General features: G+C 48.8%; 1 protein-coding gene across 1 annotated transcript in view; it reads left to right on the forward strand.

The window, feature by feature from the left end:
- ALPL (alkaline phosphatase, biomineralization associated) overlaps window positions 1-21,416 on the forward strand; it is a 33,612-nt gene continuing 12,196 nt past the window's right edge. Inside the window, exons 1-6 of the mRNA XM_070759385.1 lie at window positions 1-84; window positions 9,135-9,247; window positions 9,589-9,708; window positions 12,274-12,389; window positions 15,765-15,939; window positions 20,424-20,599. Coding sequence (XP_070615486.1) covers window positions 9,184-9,247; window positions 9,589-9,708; window positions 12,274-12,389; window positions 15,765-15,939; window positions 20,424-20,599 — 651 coding nt within the window. The 5' untranslated portion in view covers window positions 1-84; window positions 9,135-9,183. The remainder of the gene's footprint in view (window positions 85-9,134; window positions 9,248-9,588; window positions 9,709-12,273; window positions 12,390-15,764; window positions 15,940-20,423; window positions 20,600-21,416) is intronic.

The raw sequence follows: 21,416 nt of genomic DNA on the forward strand, positions 1-21,416 counted from the left end.
TCGCTTAAAAAGCCCCGCCGGGTACCGCGGCGTGCCCGGGAGACCGACGGGGCCGGAGTGCAGGCGGGAGACGCGCAGAGGCAGGTGAGGCAGAAGGGGGGGGGGCACGCGGTCGCCCTCCCTCCCTCTCTCCCACCCCCCACTACGAGCATCGCAGGACTCGAATGATGGGGCCGGGAGAACTGGCATTACGGGGGTGCCCCTTCGAGGATGGGCAGAGAAGGGCGAAGCGGGTCGGTCTGGCGGGCTCCGAGGAAAGGCGCCCGCGGGGAACAGGATCGCACGCGTCTAGAGGAGGGGGGGGGCGCATTTTGCCGCTTCTCTTTCTCTCTGTCTCCTTTCTCTCTCACTCTCTCTCCTCTCTTTCTCTCTCTCTCTCCTTTCTCTCTCTCACACTCTCCTCTTAATCTCTCTCTCCTTTCTCTCTCTCTCTCCTCTTTCTTTCTCTCTCTCTCTCACACACACACAAGCACACACACACACAAACCCACACGGGCTCAGCAGTACCAAAGATGCCAGGCGCCCATAGCCTGGCTAGGTCCGACCTCCCATGTGACCATTCTCACCAAGGAAGACGATTGCTACTTTTGGGGTGTGCAGGAGAAGGAAAGGAGACTGAAAAGCAACGGGGCTGGTTAGCCGCCCCACCCTCATCCCATCCCACAGCCTCCTAGTCAGATTTGAGGGGGGGCTCCCCTTGGCAGGGCGGTGGGCTCAGTTTTTGGGTTCAGAGAAACGAGGCTCCGGGGGGACACCCCCTTTTCCCCTCCCAGCTATCTCCAGAGAAGCCCCAAGGCAGGGGGTGGGGCTGATGGGGGGCTGCTTTGGGGCAGAGCTGCCCATGGCTGGCCTCCAGAATCAGTGCCAGGCAAGTCAGAGTGAGGCTCCCAGGCAACGGTGGACAATTTTGCCAAAGCTGCCCGGCAGCGACCGCTTTGTCCTCCACAAATGGCCTAGGCCAACCTCCCCCCAGAAGCCAACGGTGGCAAGGGGGGGATTAAATTGAGTGTCCCAGCGAAGGAGGGCCTGGAGTCCTGAATTGCATGCCAGGGGGCCAGAGAGAACATAGCGAACAGGGAGGCGTGGGGCAGATGTAGTGCTTTAACCTGGGGGGGGGGGGAGGATGGCAGTGACGGAGGCAGGCAGGGAGAGGTTAAAAGGGGCGCAGTGGTTCCACGGCATTCAGGGAGAGGTTAAAAGGGGCGCAGTGGTTCCGCGGCATTCAGCTGCGTTTGCCCAAAATGATTACGCAGCCTTGCCAAAAATGCCACTCATTCACAAGACAGGCAAGTCCCCGGACCGCACCTGTTGCGGCAAAGCAGGATATGGGAAAGGGGGGTTTCCCCCCAATACACAACCGCAGGCCAACCTGTTGTGCTTCATTTGTGGGATGGGAGCTCTGCCGGCACAGCCGCATCCCCAGAGCAGCAAGAACCGCCGTTCCTTCCCCCTCCTCCCAGTTAGAGAAAAGGACCCTCCCTGGGATTATAGGAGAGATGGAGCAGAGAGAGCTCAAAAAAAGTGGCCCATGAAACCCGCATTCGTCTGGCTGTTCCCCCCCCCCCACTTTTCCTCTTCTTTTATTTATTAGAGTTGGAAGGGACTTTGTAGGTCTAGTCAAGCCCCTCCCCCACTCAAGTGGGAGTCCCTACACCATTTCGGACAAATGGCAGTCCAATCTCCCCTTGAAAATCTCATGTGTTGGAGCTCTCACAACCTCCACAGGCAAACTCTTCCACTGGTTGATTGCTCTTACCGTCAGAAAGTTCCTCCTTATTTCCAGGTTGAATCTCTCTTTGGTGGTCAGCTTCCATCCATGATTCCTTGCCTGGCCTTCGGGTGCTTTGGAAAACAGCCTGACCCCCCTCTTCTCTGTGGGAGCCCCTTAAGTATCGGAAGACTGCTATCCTGTCTCCCCTGGTCCTTCTCTTCCCTAGGCTAGCCAGGCCCAGTTCCTGCAACCGTTCTTCGTATGTTTTAGCCTCCCGGCCTTTGATCGTTTTAGGTGGATTCGGATTAACAGAGCTGGAAGGGACCTTGTAGGTCATCTAGTCCAACCCCAACTGAAGCTAGAGACCCTACATCATTTCTGACAGGTGGCAGTCAGGTCCCTTCTTGAAAGCCTCCAGGGATGAAGCTCCCACAACTTCCAAAGGCAACTTCTCTTCCATCGGTTGATTGTCCTCGCTGACAGAAAATTCCTCATTTCCAGGTTGAATTGCTCCTTGATCAGTGTCCATCCATTATTATTCCTTGTCTGGCCTTCAGGTGCTTTGGAAAATAGCTTGACCCCTTCCTCTCTGTGGCAGCCCCTCTAATATTGGAAGGCTACTATCATGTCTTCCCTGGTCCTTCCCTTCACCAGACTGGCCATGCCAGGTTTCTGCAACTGCTCTTCGTATGTTTTAGTTTCCAGTCCCCTTATCATCCTGGTTGCCCTCCTTGGCACTTCCTCTACAGTTCGGAAGTCTTTTTTGTCGTCCTTTGCTCTTTCTACTTGGCTTTCAATTCCTGCTTCCCCGACTCAAAGAATACCTCCCTCCTCAGGGCAGGTGCCACGCAGCCTAAGTTCACTCTGTCCCTATAACAATGGCAGGGACTTTCTCAAAGCGGCTCCTCATCACCTACTGGACCAGCCCTGCCCAGAGTGCCTCTCGCACAGCTGGAAGCAAGGCAACAGGGCAGCAGAGGTGCCAAAGCATGGCCAATGGTGGTTCTTCAATGGGGGGGGCCCGCATGTGGGCCGTGAGGTTTCCTCGGCTGGCTGCTTTGCAGACGGGCTGCTGTGTTGCAAGGCCCTGGAATGTGTAGACAGCGATGGCAAACCTTTTTTTCCTCCGGTGCCAAAAGAGCCCACACCCATAATTCAATGCTTGGGGAGAGCAAAAACAGCTTCCCCCCACCCCTCCAGAGACCCTCTGCAGGCTGGAAATGGCGTTTCCCAACTTCTGGAGGGCCCGGTAGGCTCTTGCTTCACCCTCCCCAGGCTCCAAAGGCTTCCCTGGAGCCGGGAGAGGGTAAAAACGCCCTCCCCTGTCCTCCCGGAAGCTCTCTGGAAGCCAAAAATGCCCTCCAGAGCCTTTGTGTGAGTCAAAAGTCAGCTGGCCGGCATACATATGCATGTTGGAGCTGAGCTAGGGCAACAGCTCACGTGCCAGCAGATATGGCTTTGCATGCCACCTGTGGCTCCCATGCCATAGATTCACCATCACTGGCGTAGGATGTCCTTCTACTTCTTAGATGCTTTTCCCTGGCAGGAGACTTCTGAATTGGGAACGCCCGAAGGTCATTGTGTGGCCGAAATGGGTTGCCCAGACTGGCTCCTGTCCTCTGGGCAACCAGGGCAAAAGAGACCCTGCCAGGCAGGACGGCGGCAGTCTCGCTTTCCAAAATCTCCATATCTGTCTTGCAGACGAAGCCCCCTCCCCTGCTTAGGGTGGCTGGCTCAACCGCCCCCCTCCCCTGCTTTCGGAAGCTTCCCAGGGCAGGGTGATGTATACGGGCAGAGGCAGCAGCTGCTCCGGCCAGCCCAGGTGCCAAGCGGTCTGGGAAATGCCTCCATCCGGCTCTTTCTTTGCTGGGGCGCGGGAAAAACGGAGCAGCGGGGGGAGAGGAAGGGAATTGGCTTCAGGCCTGCCTCCCTGCCAAAGGCTCCAGGCTTCTCTTAAGCGCATTTGATGGATTCAACGGCGCTCAGGGGAATAATCCCTGAGAATTAGTGGCAGCAAAGAGAGGCTTACTGGGAGGTGTGGGGGGAGAGAAAGCCGCTTTGCCCCACATGGAGGTGGCAGCGTTGGAGCTGGGCCGCCCTGAAGAGGATTTTGCAGGGAAATGGGCTGAGACAGGCAAGGGGCTGATTCTCACTCGGTGGGAAAAATTGGTGTGGCCACCGGGCAGTCAAGGGCTACCAAAACTTTTGACTACCACACTGTGGGCGTGGCTTATACATTTTGTTTCAACATCTTTCAGTGCAAATTGGGTGCTTTGGGGTGGAGCTCCAAATTTTACTACCGGAACTGCGTTCCTGACCATTCCCGTAGGACCCCATCACTGCCACCGGGATGCATTAAAAGGAGATGGGAGTTGGGGGGATAAAAAGGGGTTGTGAAGGAGGAAGCATCCTCGTATCCTCAACTGTGCATCAGCCAAAATGAGGTGGGTGGGCCTTGATGGCCAAAATCACAAAGACCGTGCCAGTCCCTCCCACCAAGGCCATCCAGACCACTCTTAGCCTCTTTGTCCAGTTTGGAGGCACCTTCCTTGCCTGATGTCACCTGGAAAAACTCATCACCGGCAATGCCTTGTTTTGGTTCTGCCAAGTCTTGTGTGAGTTTTATAGAGTCCAAACATATACGCCAAGATGCCAACTTGGGTTTCTTTGCTTTGCCGGAAGAGCGTCCATTTCCCCCCCCCCCCTCTCTGAATGTAATTTATTTGACTGATATGCCACCCAATCTCGTAGGACTCAGAATCTCGGACTAAGAGGGAATTTAAGCCTCCTTTGAGCTGGACAAACCATGCAGCCGGGGTGGACTGGGGGAACGCAGTGGGGTAGCGAAAATGGAGCTCCACTCCAGAGCACCCAATTTGCACTGAAAAATGTTGAAAGAAAATGCAGGGCGTCCTGCATAAGCCATGCCCACAGTGTGGTAGTCAAAATTTTGGTAGCTTTCACTGCATGCAGCCATCTTGGCAATGAAGATATGGAGGCAGTTGACCAAGCTGTGGTTTTTTTGTGGTGGGGTTTTTTTTTTTTTTGAGATTTCCATTCCAGATTACAACTTTGAACTTCCTGGCATTTCCCCAATATAAACAGCAATTGCTTGGATGGGCTTCTCAGCTCGTCCAGATCAGTCCCTCGATGGGCTCCAAAGATAACTTCAAAACTCCCATCCCCTCTAGGGGTGAGGAGGAGAGGAGGCCTGAAGGCTCTAAATCAAGGGTGAAATTCAATTTGTTTTCTCTATCAGTTCTGTGGGCGTGGCACGGGAAGGATACTTCAAAATCTCCATTCCCACTCCATTCCTTGTGGAAGGATACTTCAAAATCTCTATTCCTCCATAAGAAGAGCCATGCTGAATCAGGCCAAAGCCCATCGAGTCCAGCATTCTGTGTCACAGAGTGGCCCACCAATTGTCCATGGGGATCTTGAGCAGAAAGAGAAGGCACTTGGACATCCGTTTCAATAATCATCTATATGCTTGGCATCCATGAATCTGTCTAATCCTGCCTTGAAGCTATCCAGGCTGACAGCTGTCACGACCTCTTCTGGAAGTGAATTCCATAAACCAACGACCCTCTGGGTGAAGAAATATTTCCCTTGATTTGTCCTCACTTTCTTACCTATGAGCTTTAGGGAGGGCCCCCTTGTCCTAGTATTGTGTGATAGAGAAAAGACTTTTTATCTATCCACCTTTTCTATCCCATGCATGATTTTATACACTTCGATCAAGTCACCCCTTAAACACCATTTTTCAAGGCTGAAGAGACCAAGGCGTTGTAACCTCCCTTCTCCAGGGGAAGGCTACTTCAAAATCTCCATTCCCACTCCACTCCTGGTGGAAGGATACTGCAAAATCTCCATTCTCTCTCCACACTAGGGAGAAGGATACTTCAAAATCTCCATTCCCTTCCCAATCTTGGGGGAAGGATACTGCAAACTCTCCATTCCCTCTCCACATGTGAGGGAAGGATACTACCAAATCTCCACACACACACCCCACTCCTGGGAAAGGATATTTCAAAATCACCATTCCCACTCCACTCTGGAGCCAGCCACAAGTGGTATTTGCCGGTTTTCCAAACGACTCAAAATCTCCGCTACGGGTTCGTCAGAGCCTGCTGAATTTCACCCCTGATCTAAAGCCACCCAACTCTCCGTTCCTCCTCCACCCTTTATTCAGCTCCATGCTTGCAAGCTTGCACGATGGCTGTCCTCTTCCTGGAGGCCAAAGCAAGATTGCTCCCCTGGAGGTGGCTGTTGCAGCACCTGACACACACGCCCAGCCCACCCTTCAAGGAAGTGCTCCCCGTGAGGCAACACCAGAGGAAGCAGAGCTGAAACCGCAGGATAGCCCAGGGCAGGAGAGGGGCAGCCGGCCACTAAGGCCTGCAATCTTCTCCTGCAAAGGAATGCTAGTGCTATATCTAGAGTGGGGTGTTGGGTGGGGTGGGGTGTTGAAGCAGCAGAGGCAGGCAGATGGTGCTTTTCTTCTCCTGCAGCTTGGTCTCTTCAGCCTTGAAAGACGGCATTTAAGGGGTGACTTGTTCAAAGTGTATAAAATCATGCATGGGATAGAAAAGGTGGATAGAGAAAAATTATTTTCTCTATCACACAATACTAGGACAAGGGGGCCCTCCCTAAAGCTCATAGGTAAGAAAGTGAGGACAAATCAAGGGAAATATTTCTTCACCCAGAGGGTCGTTGGTTTATGGAATTCACTTCCAGAAGAGGTCGTGACAGCTGTCAGCCTGGATAGCTTCAAGGCAGGATTAGACAGATTCATGGATGCCAAGTGTATCGGTGGTTATTGAAAGGGGTGCCCAAATGCCACCTCTATGTTGGTTGAGGCAGACAGGATTCCCTTGAATACCATTTGTTGGGGATCAGGGGAAAGGGAGGGTCTTGCCTTCTCTTTCTGCTCAAGATCCCCATGGACAATTGGTGGGCCACTGTGTGACACAGAATGCTGGACTCGATGGGCTTTGGCCTGATTCAGCCTGGCTCTTCTTAGGTTCTTATGTTCTAACAAGAGGGTGGTCCACTGAAGACCAGACTTCTCTATGCTTCCCTTGCGATCCCACGGCTATTGCTATCAATCAGAGTAGAGTTGGAAGTGACTTGGAGGTCCCCTAATCAAACCCTTTGCTCAAGCAGGACACTCTATCTCAGTGATGGCGAACCTTTTTTTCCTCGGGTGCCAAAAGAGCATGCTCGTGTGCTATTGCACATGCGTGACCACACCCATACTTCCATGCCTGGGGAGGACGAAAACACCTTCTCCCATCCCCCCAGAGCCCCGCTGGAGGCCGGAAATAGCCTAGTGGGCCCAGTAGGCTTGTACTTCGCCCTCCTCAGGTTCCAAAGGCTTCCCTGGAGCCAGGGGAGGGTAAAAACACCCTCCCCCATCCCCCTGGAGGCTGTCTGGAAACCAAAAACACCCTCCCAGAGCCTCTGTGTGAGCCAAAAACCAGCTGGCCAGCACACACATGCACGTTGGAGCTGAGTTAGGGCAGCGGCTCGCGTGCCAGCAGATATGGCTCTGAGTGGCACCTATGGCAGCCGTGCCATAGGTTCGCCATCATTGCTCTATCCCATTTCAGATAGGTGCCTGTCCAGTCTTTTGTTCAAAACATCCAGTGATGAAGCCTCTGAAACTGCGGAGAGGGGCGGCATGCAAATCTAAATAATAAATAAATAAATAAACTTCTAGTGGCAAGCTGTTCCACTGGCTAATTGCGCTCCCTGTTAGGATGGTTCTCCTCAATTCCAGGTTGCTTCTCTCCTGGACTAGTTTCCATCCATCGCTTCTTGTCTTGCAATTCGGATTGAAGTCCTCTTCTTTCTGGCAGCCTTTCAAATATTAATGCTACTATCATGTCCCCCGCTACTTCTTTTTTTCTAGACTGGCCATATCCAAATCCTGCAAGTGTTCTTTGTACGTTTTAGTCTCGGGGCCTTTAATCATCTTAGTTGCTCTTTCTTCTTTGCACTTTTTAGAAATATAGAAACAGACCTCATGATCCATATAGTCTGCCCTTATATTGTTTCCTGTATTTTATCTTAGGATGGATATATGTTTATCCCAGGCATGTTTAAATTCAGTTACTGTGGATTTACTAACCACGTCTGCTGGAAGTTTGTTCCAAGCATCTACTACTCTTTCAGCACAATATTTTTTCACGTTGCTTCTGATCTTTCCCCAAACTAACCTAAGATTGTGCCCCCTTGTTCTTGTGTTCACTTTCCTATTAGAAACACTTCCCTCCTGAATCTTATTTAACCCTTGAACATATTTAAATGTTTCGATCTTGTCCCCACTTTCCCTTCTGTCCTCCAGACTACACAGATTGAGTTCACGAAGTCTTTCCTGGTAAATTTTATGCTTAAGACCTTCTACCATTTTTGTAGCCCATCTTTGGATCCGTTCAATTTTATCAATATCTTTTTTCTAAACTCTCAACATGTATTTTGTAATGCAGTGACCAAAACTGAAAGCAATATTCCAGGCGTGGCCTTTACTAAGGATTTCTTTTTTAAAAAAAATATTTACATAAAAAGACAAACAAATACAATACAATACCTACACGCACAGAAAATACCACATGTACCTATCAAAGCTTGAGTACAAAACAATTAACACAAACATCAACCACCCTGTTGGCTATTATTTTCTACAGCCTATAACCTCGTATACCTTTCCAAGATACATATTTTCCTTTTAAAATTCATTGGTTAAATCATTAAATCTTTTCACTAACAAAGATTGGTTTTGGCAATGATGACTATTCATTTCAGATTGTTGACTATAGGATTTGTAAGATTACCTATGTTTATATCCACTCATTCTTCTTCTGAATAGTGCAGAATAATTAACCAATTTGTTATCGTTATCAATCATTTTTAATTTATAATTTGTGTTGAAACTGTTTTACAATTTTTGATAATTTTTTTTGGGCTCAGCCAATCATACCACCTGTCCCAGGGTTTTGTAAAATTCTGTCTTTTTCTAGAAGCTCTAAGGTCATCTTATTCATTTCTGCAATTTTTGATATTAATTAAATTTAATGTTGATGGGGTTGTATCCATTTCCCAATTTGAGCAAAGGTTAGTCTGGCCGCTGTTTATATGTGCAGAATTAGGTATCTCTCTGCTTTCGCTAATTTTTGTTTAAATGTGCCCAGAAGAAATAATTCCAATTTGAGCGGAATCTGTTTGGAGGTCATTTGCTCCAGGCATTTACTAAGGATTTCTAAAACGGGACTAATACTTGCCGTGATTTTGATTCTATGACTGTTTAAACAATCAAGGATTGCACTGCCTTTTTTGGCTGTCGCTGCACACGGCAGGCTCACACTTAAGGGATCGTCCCAATCTCTGCGGCTGACTGGGTTGTCCCTGTACTTCCTTGCAGGACCCAGAGAATTTTTCTGTGCTGGGGAAACCGGTTCCCTGACCTCACGATGAAGCCCCTTCTGCTGCTGTTCCCCTTCTTGGCTCAGGCTGCCCTCTCCTTTATGGTCCCAGGTAAGGGAGGAGACTGGCTGGGGTGCTCGGCAGGGCCTGGGGAAGGATGGAGGCTGCCCAGCAGAAGCCCTGTCCATCAAGGGTGTGTGTGAGAGTGTGTGTTGGGTGGGGGCACAGGTATGGGTCTGCTATTACCAGCAGTGGGCCACGAGCTGGAACGCTAAATTGCGCTTGCCACCACGGCTTGTAAGTTCTTGCGGGGCCAGTGGGATTTTGCTACCTGAGGAGGCAGCAAAATCACGCATGGAGCCGCAGGTGCGCCTGTGTTTCGGCATGCGCGGAAACAAAAAACCCTCACTGAAACATGCTGGTTATTACCCGCTTCCTCCTCCCCATTGCAGAAAAGGAGAAAGATCCTCAGTTCTGGCGGCTCCAGGCCCAGGAGACGCTGCAGAGAGCCCTGACCCTTCAAAAGCTGAACACCAACGTGGCCAAGAACGTCATCCTCTTCCTTGGAGACGGTGGGTGCTGCAAGATGGCGGAGTCTGCCCAGGGGTGGGAGTGAAAAAAATTTAGCAACCAGTTCTCTTCCCCGGCTGCTATGGGGATATGGTCTACTCAGTCTCCGCTGCTACAAGATGGCAGACTCTGCCTAGGGACAGGATTGAAAAAATTAGCAACTGGTTCTTTTCCCCGGTTGCTATGGGGACGCGGCTTACTCAGCCTCCTGCACCATGGTGGGGGAGGGGGGGCATTTTAACCTTCCCAGGCTCTGGAAGCTTCCAGGAAGGCAAAAATGACTTCCCCCAGGCTCCTTTCTGGACTTCCAGTAGTTTCAGTAGGCTGTGTCCAGTAGGCCTGTTTTTTCTTGCAGGCCCTGGACTAACCCGGCATTCAAAACAGGTCGCGTGGAGACTCCTGGGATGAGAGGGGTGGGCAGCATCAGCCAGTCCTTGCAACGATCGGTTCTTTGAACCAGATGTAAAATTAACATCCGGTTCACCTGAGCCAGTCCAAACTGGCTGAATCCCACCCTTGATTCTGCCTCTACTTGGTCACAGGCCAGCCCGAGAAGGGTGATCGCCCATTGGAGTGTGGGGAGTGGAAGATGTGTGAAGGAACACATTTATTATATATTTATACATATATATATATATATATTTAAATCTAATTATATATACCGTATATACTCCAGTATAAGCCGATCCGAGTATAAGCCGAGGCACAAGTTTTTGCCACAAAACCCTGGGAAAACGTATTGACCCGAGTATAAGCCGAGGTTAGAAAATGCAGTGCCTACTGGTAACTTATAAAAATGGAAACCAATAAAATTACATTAATTGAGACATCAGTAGATTAAATGTTTTAGAATATTTATTTTAAAGAAAACCAGTAAATTAGCTCTGTAAATTTAAAAGAGGGTAAACAAAAGCAATCTGGTAATAACAATAAATTAAAAAGTAAAAAAAGTAGCTCAATCAGCAACCAAGCTAAAACCTATTTCTAAACCTAACCCAGGGGTCTTTAAACTTGACAGTTTTAAGACTAGTGGACTTCAACTCCGAGAATTCCTGCACCAGCCATGCTACCTCAGGAGTGGGAGTTGAAGTCCACAAGCCTTAATCTTTCCAGGTTTGAAGACTCTTGCATTTTTAACCCTAACCCATGGGTCTTTAAACTTGAGTTTTTAGAAGCCTGGAGAGTTCATGCCCTCCCCCCCCCCCTTTAGCTTGCTGGCTGGCTCGTTGGCTGGATCTCCCACCCCTGATCCTCCCTCCTCCTCGTCTCCCTTTATTGCCCCATGTGTTGTGCAGGGAAGCAGATTTGCTAAAGAGATCCACTTGGGACGGCAGCAGGGAAATGAGGAGGAGGAGAGCCAGAATAGCCCACAGCCGCGGGGGAGAAGGAGGAAAGGAAAGAGCTGTCCTCCTCTTCCTAACCCTGCTGCCGTACCAAGTGGATCTCTAACAAATCTGCTTCTCTCTCCGGCTGGAGGCTTCTAAAGCCTGGAGAGAGTTCATGCCGTCCCCGTCCCCCCCCCCCCCTTTAGCTTGCTGGCGGGGCGCCCTCTTGTGGTGATTCGGCGCCCTCTTGTGGTGACCCGAGTATAAGCCGAGGTCGGGTTTTTCAGCCCATTTTGGGGGCTGAAAAACTCGGCTTATACTCAAGTATATACGGTAGATTTATGTAATCGATAATTACATAAAATAGTATAGACAAAGAAATGGAAAACAAAGTGTACATCACATTAATGTGCATATTAATATAATAAGTCTTCGGAGAGGGGCGGCATACAAATCTAATTAATAATAATAATAATAATAATAATAATAATAATAATAATAACAACAACTACTAGGCTGATACAAGTAGGCCGTAATAAATAAGGTCAACAGGATGGTTGACATTTGTGTAAATCGGTGACTGTCTAAGATTTGATATACTGTACAGCTGTAAATATGAAAGATTATATATGTTTATGTGCTGGTGTGTTTTGTAAGGTGTGCCTTGTCTTTGTTTTTTTATGTTTTTTAAAAATGTAAATAATAAAGATTATTTTTAAAAAAATACGGGGGAGGGGGGAAGCCCACCATGAAGAGAGAAGGGTCCCCCAAGAAAAACTTTCCTCAACATTTTTTTTAAAAAATTCTCTTTTTATTATTTTTATATAAACAACTTGAGGCAATGAGCGTAGTTCCTCCTCCTCTTCCCTCCCCCCCACAACGATAACCCACGGGATTGGGTGGCATAGAAGTCCAATAAATAAATAAATAATAAATGATAAACCCTTTGAGGTGGGCTGGGCTGAGGGACACAGCTGGTGGAAATGCCCCTCAGGCGAATGCCACCCCCCTTCCACGCAGACTGGCATGGAGGACATTTTGGGAGGCACAAAAGTTCCCGAGGAACGTCCACTGCTGTGTTTCTCAGCTGGCCTTTGGGCCGCCATGTTTGGCGTGGGTGGATGGGGAAACTGAGGCAGGTCTAGGGGCATCGTGGGGAATCTCTCCACTGGTGGGCAAAGCTGCTCCCCCCGCCGCCCTGCAGTCAAGGGTCAGCTACTCACCAAGGCTCTTCTGCACCAGGGATGGGCATCTCCACCGTGACGGCCGCTCGTATCCTGAAGGGCCAGCTGGAGCAGAGAACGGGGGAGGAAACCATCTTGGAAATGGACCGCTTCCCATTTGTGGCGCTGTCTAAGGTAAGGAGGCCCCGTCTTTCTTCAGGCTGGGTGGAGGAGGAAGGGAAGCCGAAAGAGGAAAAGAGTTGCAAGCCCCACCCGTGGAAAACCTCCCCAAAAGTTGGCAAGGCTCCAGGTGACGCATACTGACCCCATCCCAGAGGGAGAGGCTGAGACGGCAGAGGGAACCCCAAGGTTAGCTCATGCCACGACGTAGGCAGTTAACTTCCCTAAGTGGAAAACAACTACACATACAGAGAGAGAGAGAGAGAGACACGTGATTGGTTTGGGGACCAGAAGAAAGGCAAATATCCCGTGGAGCGCACGACACAAGATGCCAAATCTCTGCAGCCTGAAGGAAGCAAGGCTGCCTCCCACGAAACACAAAAGCTACCTTGGTAGACAAAGAGGGCGGGTGCCGATCTGTCACAGACTGAATACAAGGTCAGCGCCCAGGAATCCACTGTGGAACCTGTTGTTCTGCCATCACATGCTTTAAGATTGGCTGGTATAGATTAAAGGACCAAACCTTACATCCTGGTTCCATGAGAGCCTGCCTCTACAAGCCTTCTCCAAACTTTTGCCCCTCCTAAAATGGGCAGATGGGGGGGTCCTCAGACGATGAGAGAGAAGGGCTGGGAAGCCAGTCCTGGGGCTGCAGGCTTAACAGATTAACAGAGGTAGAAATGACCTCGGAGGTCATCTAGTCCAACTCCCCGCCCAAGTAGGAGACCCTACACCTGTGATAGCGAACCTATGGCAGGTGTGCCAGAAGTGGCACGTAAAGCCCTCTTTGTGGACACGTGCGCCGTTGTCAGCTGGTCTGGCACACATACACAATGTCCAACCGCTCTCTTCTGGGTTCTGGCACTCCGGCATGCTCCAGTTTTGGCACTTAGTGCCAAGAAGGTTAACCATCACCATTCCTGAACAGATGGCAGTCGTTTCTTCTTGAAAGCCTCCAGTGATGAAGCTCCCACAATTTCTGAAGGCAACTTCTGTTCTGTAGGTTGATTGCTCTCACTGTCAGAAAATTTCTCCTTACTTCCAGGTTGAATTTCTCCTTGGTCAGTTTCCATCCATTATTCCTTGTCCAGCCATTGGGTGATTTGGAAAATAGCTTGACCCCCTCCTCTCTGGGCCAGCCCCTCAAACATTGGATGACTGCTATCCTGTCTTCCTGGTCTTTCTCTTCATTAGATTAGCCATGCCCAGTTCTGGGAACCACCATTCATCTATTTTAACCCCCAGTCTCCTAATCATCTTTGTTGCTCTTCTCTGCACACTTTCTAGAGTCTAAACATCTTTTTTCATAGTGTGGTGACCAAAACTGGATGCAGTATTCTAGGTGTGGTCTTATTAAGGCTTTAGAGGGTGGTTTTAGTACTTCCCTTGATTTTATCCCTCGGTTAATGCAATTTAGGATTGCGTTGACTTTTTGGCTGCCGCCGCACACTGCTAGCTCATATTTAACTAGTTGTCTACTAAGACTCCGAGATCCCTCTCACAGTTACTGCTATGAAGCCTGATTTCACCAGTCTGTATACATAGTTTTGGGTTTTTTATTGCCTAAGTGACAACAGCCAGGCCACCTCCGGCTGATCTCTGGGAAGCTCCCTTGGTGGGTCAAAATCAACTTTTTGGGGAATGGGATTATGTGAACGGTAAAGCTTACCAGGAGGGAGCCCCAAGAGAGCAGAGGTAGAAACATTCTCCTTCCCCCAGTCAAATATCCCCCCCCCCCCCATTTTTGGCTTTCTTTCTAACTCCCCTTCTTTGCAGACAAGTTAAAATCTGAGGTTATCACAATGGACAAGCCATGCTTCATTGCTCAAAGGGGGAACGTTTTGCAACCGCTGCCTTGCTTTGCCAACTTCAGGCCTCTCAGTCCTCACAAAAAGTCCCACGAAAAGGACTTCAGAGGATATGGATATCAATCGTTCGTTAAAATTCTGGAACGCTGGGTCCTAGGCAGAGTTCAGGCATGTTCATAGCTAGGCCATCTGCTTGCAAGCATTTGCAGCCAGCTTAAATGGGCAATGAAAAGAGCTGGACCCATCCCATCAAAGGATGGATAAAAGAAATATCACAATGTGATTTAGAATTGAAACCAGAGACCTATCTGCCAGGGCTTCTTAGAGGCAATATGCAAAATCAAAATACTACCTGATATCCATATAATAACTGCAGCGAGATTAGCCTATGCACACATATGGAAGGATAATAATCTCCCAATAGACAATATGATTATAAATAAACTTACGGTCTGTGCTGAAATGTCCAGGCTCACATTTGAACTACAAAATAAACAAGAGAAAGACTTTTACACAATTTGGGAAAATCTTTATAAATGGCTTGAAACCAGAAGAAATAACCAATAATTAATTAAATAATATATGGATATAATTGATAACTATAAATAACATAATGAAAATGTAAATAATTGATATACGGACTACACAAAGCAATAAGGAGATATATAGAGTTTGCTTTTTGATTCACCAGGAATGCAAACAAAATGATAATGATGTGCTAGGTAGATGTGCTATGTAACCGTTTTCCTTTCTTTCTTTTCCCTATCTTTTCTCTTTCTGTCTCTTTCCCTGTTTCTCTTTCTTTTTTCTTGCCATGTTTTTCCCTTTTTTCTCCCCCCTTTCTTTTCTTTCTTCTAATTATATGTTTGTAATCGTTGTTTATTGCTCATCTTATTTTGTTTTTTTTAAATATAATTTTTATTGAACATATAAATATTTTTAAAAGACATTACATAATTTATGTGTTTACATCTTTTGTTTATAGTTATGTCTTAAACAACAAAACAACACAAAATGACAAAACATAACCCTAACCCTCCCCCCACCCGAACTGTAATCCAGGATCAGTTCTTTCTTTGTATGTTTTTACGGTCTATAACAACAGAGGTTAGGTTATATTTATATATCTAAGCATAATAATGACAATTAAAGTTATAATCAACTCTATCTTAATTTTATAAGAATTCTAAAATCTAGTAACATAATGCTCAATATTTACAGCTATTATTTCTCCTATTGTCAACCCATGTGTAGAATTGTTTCCAAGTGTCATAGTAAGATGATTCATCTTTATTTTTAAGTTCTTTTGTTAATTTATCCAGTTTATTGCTCATTTTGAATTATATTGTTTTTCTATTTGTGAATAAAAACCTTAAAAAAGAAAAAGAGCTGGACCCAATCGAAGAAATTAAAATTGTGGACGACTGTTTGCCCGAGGAGGGGACAGGCCCAGACCCCTTAAGACCCAGTTGGTATCCAACAGAGCTGGCGTCCGGAGCCATACCCCACCGCCGTTGTGGGAAGGAGCAGTTCCTACAAGTGACTCACTCATCACCATTTTACAATTCTTTCTTTCTGGCAGACCTACAACACCAATGCACAGGTGCCGGACAGCGCGGGCACTGCCACCGCTTACTTATGCGGCGTGAAGGCCAATGAAGGCACCCTAGGGGTCAGCGCGGCCGTGACGCGGTCCCAATGCAACACGACGGCTGGCAATGAAGTGACCTCCATACTCAAGTGGGCAAAAGCAGCAGGTGAGGCAATCTCGGTCAGTGAGGGCTAACCTTTTTGTTGTCACGTGCGAGCCCACACCTATAATGCGTGCGTAAAGTACTGAAAGGCTACCAAAATGTTTACTACCACACTGCGAGCATGGCTTAGTGCAAATTGGGTGCTCTGGGATGGAACTCCATTTTCGCTACCCCACTGCGTTCCCTCCCGTCCGGGCAGTAGCCCACCCCTGTGCGTAACCCTCCCTCTGGTGTGCCCCGTGCTGGGGACACAACCTCAATATATACCGCGGTGTCTTGTTTTGGGCCTAGTAGGCCTCCCTGCAGCCTCCTGGAAGCAAAAATGGTCTGAAGGGGGCCGCACTCCCACCCTCAGCCTGTTTTGGGCCTAGTAGGCATCCTTGCACTTATAACCCATAATACAATGTGCATGTGACACACACACTCACGCACACACGCCTCTGCGTGTGCTACATCTCCATGTTCCCATCGCCACCGCGCATGTGTATGCAAACCCCACACACATTCCCACTGCCCCCACACATGTACACATTAATACACATTAACCACGCCTGCACTCCCCCTCACCCCATTTTGGGCCTAGTAGGGCTCTCTGCAGCCTCCTGGGAACAAAAATGGACCGTGGGGGGAGGGTCACCCAACCCCATGCCCCCTTTTGGGCCTAGTATGCCTCCCTGCATTTATAACCCATAATGCAATGCATGCATGTCACACACACCGCTCCCCCCCTGCACATGCGTGTGTCTCCGTCATGTGTCCCACCCCCATGCATGCACAGCAGAGACCCGAAAATCAGTTGGCCAGCGGGAGGCACATGCATGGTGGAATGGGCGGTCTGGATTCCACACGAGGTCCCTCCTGAGGGAATATCTGTGATGGGAGAATGGCGATCTTGGGAAGGGTGGAACTTAAGGTCTTACGAAAGCTTCAGAGTTGGAAGGCAGGTATGCTCGGATGGCTCCCAGTTGGCTGGCAGCCAAAAAGGTGTCTGATAAACAATTAGCTGTTGAAATGGCTGGTCTCAAGGTGAGGTGGCACTGCCAGCTGACCAGGAAACAGGATGGGGAAATCAGGCAGTGGCATGTTTGTATTCCTGACCCAAGTTGCTTCTCACGGGCCTGTAAAACGTGCTGTTGACAAAGCCTAGTGGTTTCAGCTCTTCCTTAAAGGTTACTGTAAACCACCTTCAGCAGCTGTTTTTGCCCATGCAAATTTTGAAATCACCAAGAAGTGGCAAATAAGGCTAAGGCACGGAGGAGCATTGCGCAAAGGGTCTCATGTATACATCCCGTGCTTTGGAGCTAGAGATCCAGAGATGACAAAGAGCTGCAAGAAAGACAGTGGAAGTTGGTTTGGGGAAAAGGGGGGGTGCCTGAACTGCCCCAATGCCTTTGGCACTATAAGGCCCAAACTTGTTAGAAAAAGGGGGGGGGGGCTCAGAAGCAGCTGCCTGCTTCAAGATATCCCAGGGGGGCCTGCAGCCAAGTCTGCACCCACAATTTCAGTGCCACATCTGCCTCCCTCTGTCAGCTCTCTTGTAGTGAAGTGTGGCATAGGCCAGTGAGGGTGAACCTTTTCTTCCTCGGGTGCCGAAGGAGCGTGGAGGCACACTATCGCGCATGTGCGAGTGCCTACACCTATAATTCGGTGCCTAGGGAGGGAGAAAATAGCTTCCCCTACCCCCTGGAGGCCTTCTAAGGCTGGAATTGGCCTGTTTCCCAACTTGGGAACGTGGGCCCAGTAGGCTCTTGTTTCACCCTCCCCAGGCACCAAAGGTTTGCCTAGAGCCGAGGCAGGGTAAAAACGCCCTCCCCCATCCCTCAGGAGGCTCTCTGGAAGCCAAAAACGCTCTCCCAGAGCCTCTGCGAGAGCCAAAAATCAGCTGGTCAGCATCACATGCATGTTGGAGTTGAGCTAGGGCAACAGTTTGCGTGCCAGCAGATATGGCTCCACGTGCCATCTGTGGCACCCGTGCCATAGATTCGCCGTCACTGGCATAGGCGAACCAGAATCCAATCGGTTGGAAGGCACTAAGTTGGCGAAGGAAGCCTGCGGAGCATGTAGACAGTGGAAGAGAGTCACCCGGTCTGTGGGCAGCCTCGTCTGTCCTCGGAGTTACCCCAGCGGTGCCTAACTTTGCAGGGTTTCTCGTAAAGGCTCATTTAGAAACCAACACTAGAATTGGTCCAGAAACCGGAAGGAAAGCTAGACAACTTGACCTTCCTCCGGAGGGGTGAGGAGGATGGCATTGAACTTGGGAACTGGGAGGAGGGAGCGACGTGTGGGACATGATCCTGTATCCTTGCATGGTGGTGTTTGAGCTGCACGATGAATCTGTCCCCGGTTGGCGGCCCAGGACAGGAACGGCTGAGGTTGAACTCAACAGCCACGTTGGGGAAGGTGGTGAAAATCCCTGCCCGCAAGGGGAGAGGGGGAGGAGCAGGTGCTTCGGCACGCTCGCCTCATCCCCACACAGCTTCCTGCCCTGCAGCTCTTTGTTCTCAGCCTGTTCCTGTGGTTAACCACCCTCTAACTCTGAAATTAAAGGACTCGGCTTTGCAAGAGGAAGCCAAGCAGGTGTCTGGCAGGAAAGGACGATTGTGATTGCAGAAGCTGTAAAAATGGTGGTAGTGGCGACCTTTCAGGGTGTCCCTTTTCTGGCCAAGTGAATCCCAAATTATCCCAAATTCTGAAAGCTGTAAAGACCTGACTTTTCCAGCAGGCCTGGGGCCGCTGACTGAATGAGATACCATCTAAATCCGCCCATGAGAGATATTGAGAGATATGTATGGCTTTTACTAGGGTTTTGTAATTATTATTTTTAATTGTTCTCTTACATGTTGCTTTTATTTGTTGTAAGCTGCCTAGAGTCCTTGAGGAGTTGGGTGGTGTATAAATTAGATTAATAATAAATTAGATTAATTAAGGCCTCACTTGGAATACTGCATTCCGTTTTGGTTGCTATGATGTAAAAAGGATGTTGAGACTCTAGAAAAAGTGCAGAAAAGAGCGACAAAGATGAGTAGGGGACTAGAGGCTGAAACCTATGAAGAATGGTTGCAAGAACTGGGCATGGCTAGTTTAATGAAAAGAAGGACCAGGGGAGACATGATAGCAGTCTTCCAATATCTCAGGGGTTGCCACAAAGAAGAAGGAGTCAAACTATTCTCCAAAGCACCTGAGGGTAGAACAAGGAGAAAAGCAACTTAGAACTAAGGAGAAATTTCCTGACAGTTGGAACAATTAACCAGTAGAACAGCTTGCCTCCAGAAGTTGTGAATGCTCCAACACTAGAAGATTTTAAGCAGATGTTGGGTAACCATCTGTCTGAAGTAGTGTACGGTTTCCTATCTAAGCAGGGGGCTGGACTAGAAGACCTCCAAGGTTCTTTCTAACTCTGTTGTTATTATTATTATAAGTGGTATTCAAATAATTTCCCTATCAGTTCATAAATGTGGGTGTGCACGGCCTTGCGTGCACGCGGTTTGCTCATGCGTGTTACTTGCATTAATGTGCGTGGCTCCAAAACATGGCTAAATAAGAAGGCATGAACCCCAGTGGGCCCACCCGCAGGTCGCCGCTATCGATTCGCACGAACCGGTGCAAACCGGTTGAATGCTCTGGAGATGTTTGATAAAATGAAATCAGGAAAGCGGCGTTTTCCCAAACTAAGCATTGAAGTTTTGCAGAAAATAGAAGTTATGCCCTGGAGAAAGTTTAGCACCTCCAAATGTTGGAATGAAACAACAGCAAAGGCTCAGAACCGTGCCTGCTGAATAAGCCAGAGATATTGAATGCCCAATCCAAGGAAATTCCTCAAGACTACAAAAAGCAGAAAAGAAAAGCTGGTAAAAACACAGTCAGAAATATTTCGCCCAATGCCTTTTTTTTAAAAAACCAACTTTTTAAACTCTGTGCACTCTAAACAGCCACATTTCAGAGGTGAGATAAACATTAAATCTCTAGTTAAATGCCCAACGGGGACTTATTAACTAACTGGCATTCAAAGGTTAGAACCTGACACTTCCCACTGCACAGATGGGGCACAGCTGTCCTCTTCAAGAGTTTCATTTCATGGAGACTCAAAATCAGTAACCACAATAAATATTGGGTTCATCCCCCTCATCTAGCTTTCACAGGCGGGGGTGGGTGGGAGAGCGTAGGGGAGGTTAAATAGAGCACAGAGCCCCATTGTTCTTTCCGTGGGTGCGGAGTGTACCGAGAGAGATCACCAGCAATGTAAAGTTTAGCTAAACATTTTTTAAAAAGCAAAATAGTTCAGCCAAGCTGATAAAACTTTGGGAAAGGCCAAACCCCTGGCAGAGAAGGAGTTGGTTTAGCTGAGCAGCCAAGAAAAAGGTTGGTACTGCTACCCAGGAGCCCTGCCCATATCTGGCATCCTTCCAGGGGTCCCTTTGAGCCCTGGAGACCCCAATACTCTCTGTGGGGGGCATGGATTAATGTGCCTTTTCTTCCTCCAACTGCAGGCAAATCTGTGGGCATTGTCACCACCACCCGTGTCAACCACGCCACACCGAGTGCTGCTTATGCGCACTCGGCCGACCGGGACTGGTATTCGGACAACGAGATGCCCCCAGAAGCACTTCAGCAGGGGTGCAAAGACATCGCCCACCAGCTGTTTGAAAACATCCCAGACATCGAGGTGAGTCCAGTGGGAGAAGCTAGCGAAGCCGATTAAGGGAGGGGAACTGCAATCGGGCAGCTGAAGACTGTGGGTAGGTCCAGAATGCCTTTTCTCTTCCTTGGGAGGGCTCCTTTGGTGAAGACCCTCCTTCTTCAGCAAGAAGACATTGGTGAACAGGCCAAGAAGCCCCTTCAGGATCCGGGCCTGGGTTTGTTTTGCTGCATTTTGATCCCAGGAGCTGGGAATGGGATTGGAGGCTTCTTCTCTCACTTGTTTGATCTGCTTGGTCAAACAAAAGAACCCACTGAGTGAAATGCTGCCTCCACCCAACGACTGTGATCTCCTAAGATGGATTTTCATTCTTCTCTGCCTCTCTCACTGGGAGGACCACTCTTCTTTCCAGAACCCCAGTCTTGGTTGGTCTCCGTCTGTCTACTTTCACCAGTCGAGCCGTTTCCGCAAAGAAGGTACCCATTGGTCTTCTAAGGGCGGATATGCATCATTGCCTCTTGGAGGATGGCCAAGTGAGCCTTTCTGGGCCAGGATTTTGACAGAGCTCACTTCCTGCTGGTGTCTCCAGTGAGGCTCGGACCAAGATGGCAGGAGGTCCTGTCGAGTTCCTCCATGAGGCAAGCCGGGCCTGGTAGGTGGGAAGAAAGTGTGGGACAAGAGGCTTTCAGGGAGAGGCACCTGCTTTTTGATGACCCACAAGGAGGACTTGAGTTGGCTGAAGGGCACTTCCCATCCAACAAGCTTGGCTCGCTTCCTTGAGCCCAAGCCAATGTGTCTTCAGAACTAAACCTGTTGGTCCCCTTCCCAGTGTCTGATACTGAAG

Source organism: Erythrolamprus reginae, chromosome 8 (genome assembly GCF_031021105.1).
Source record: "Erythrolamprus reginae isolate rEryReg1 chromosome 8, rEryReg1.hap1, whole genome shotgun sequence".
NCBI classification, from domain to species: domain Eukaryota; kingdom Metazoa; phylum Chordata; class Lepidosauria; order Squamata; family Dipsadidae; genus Erythrolamprus; species Erythrolamprus reginae.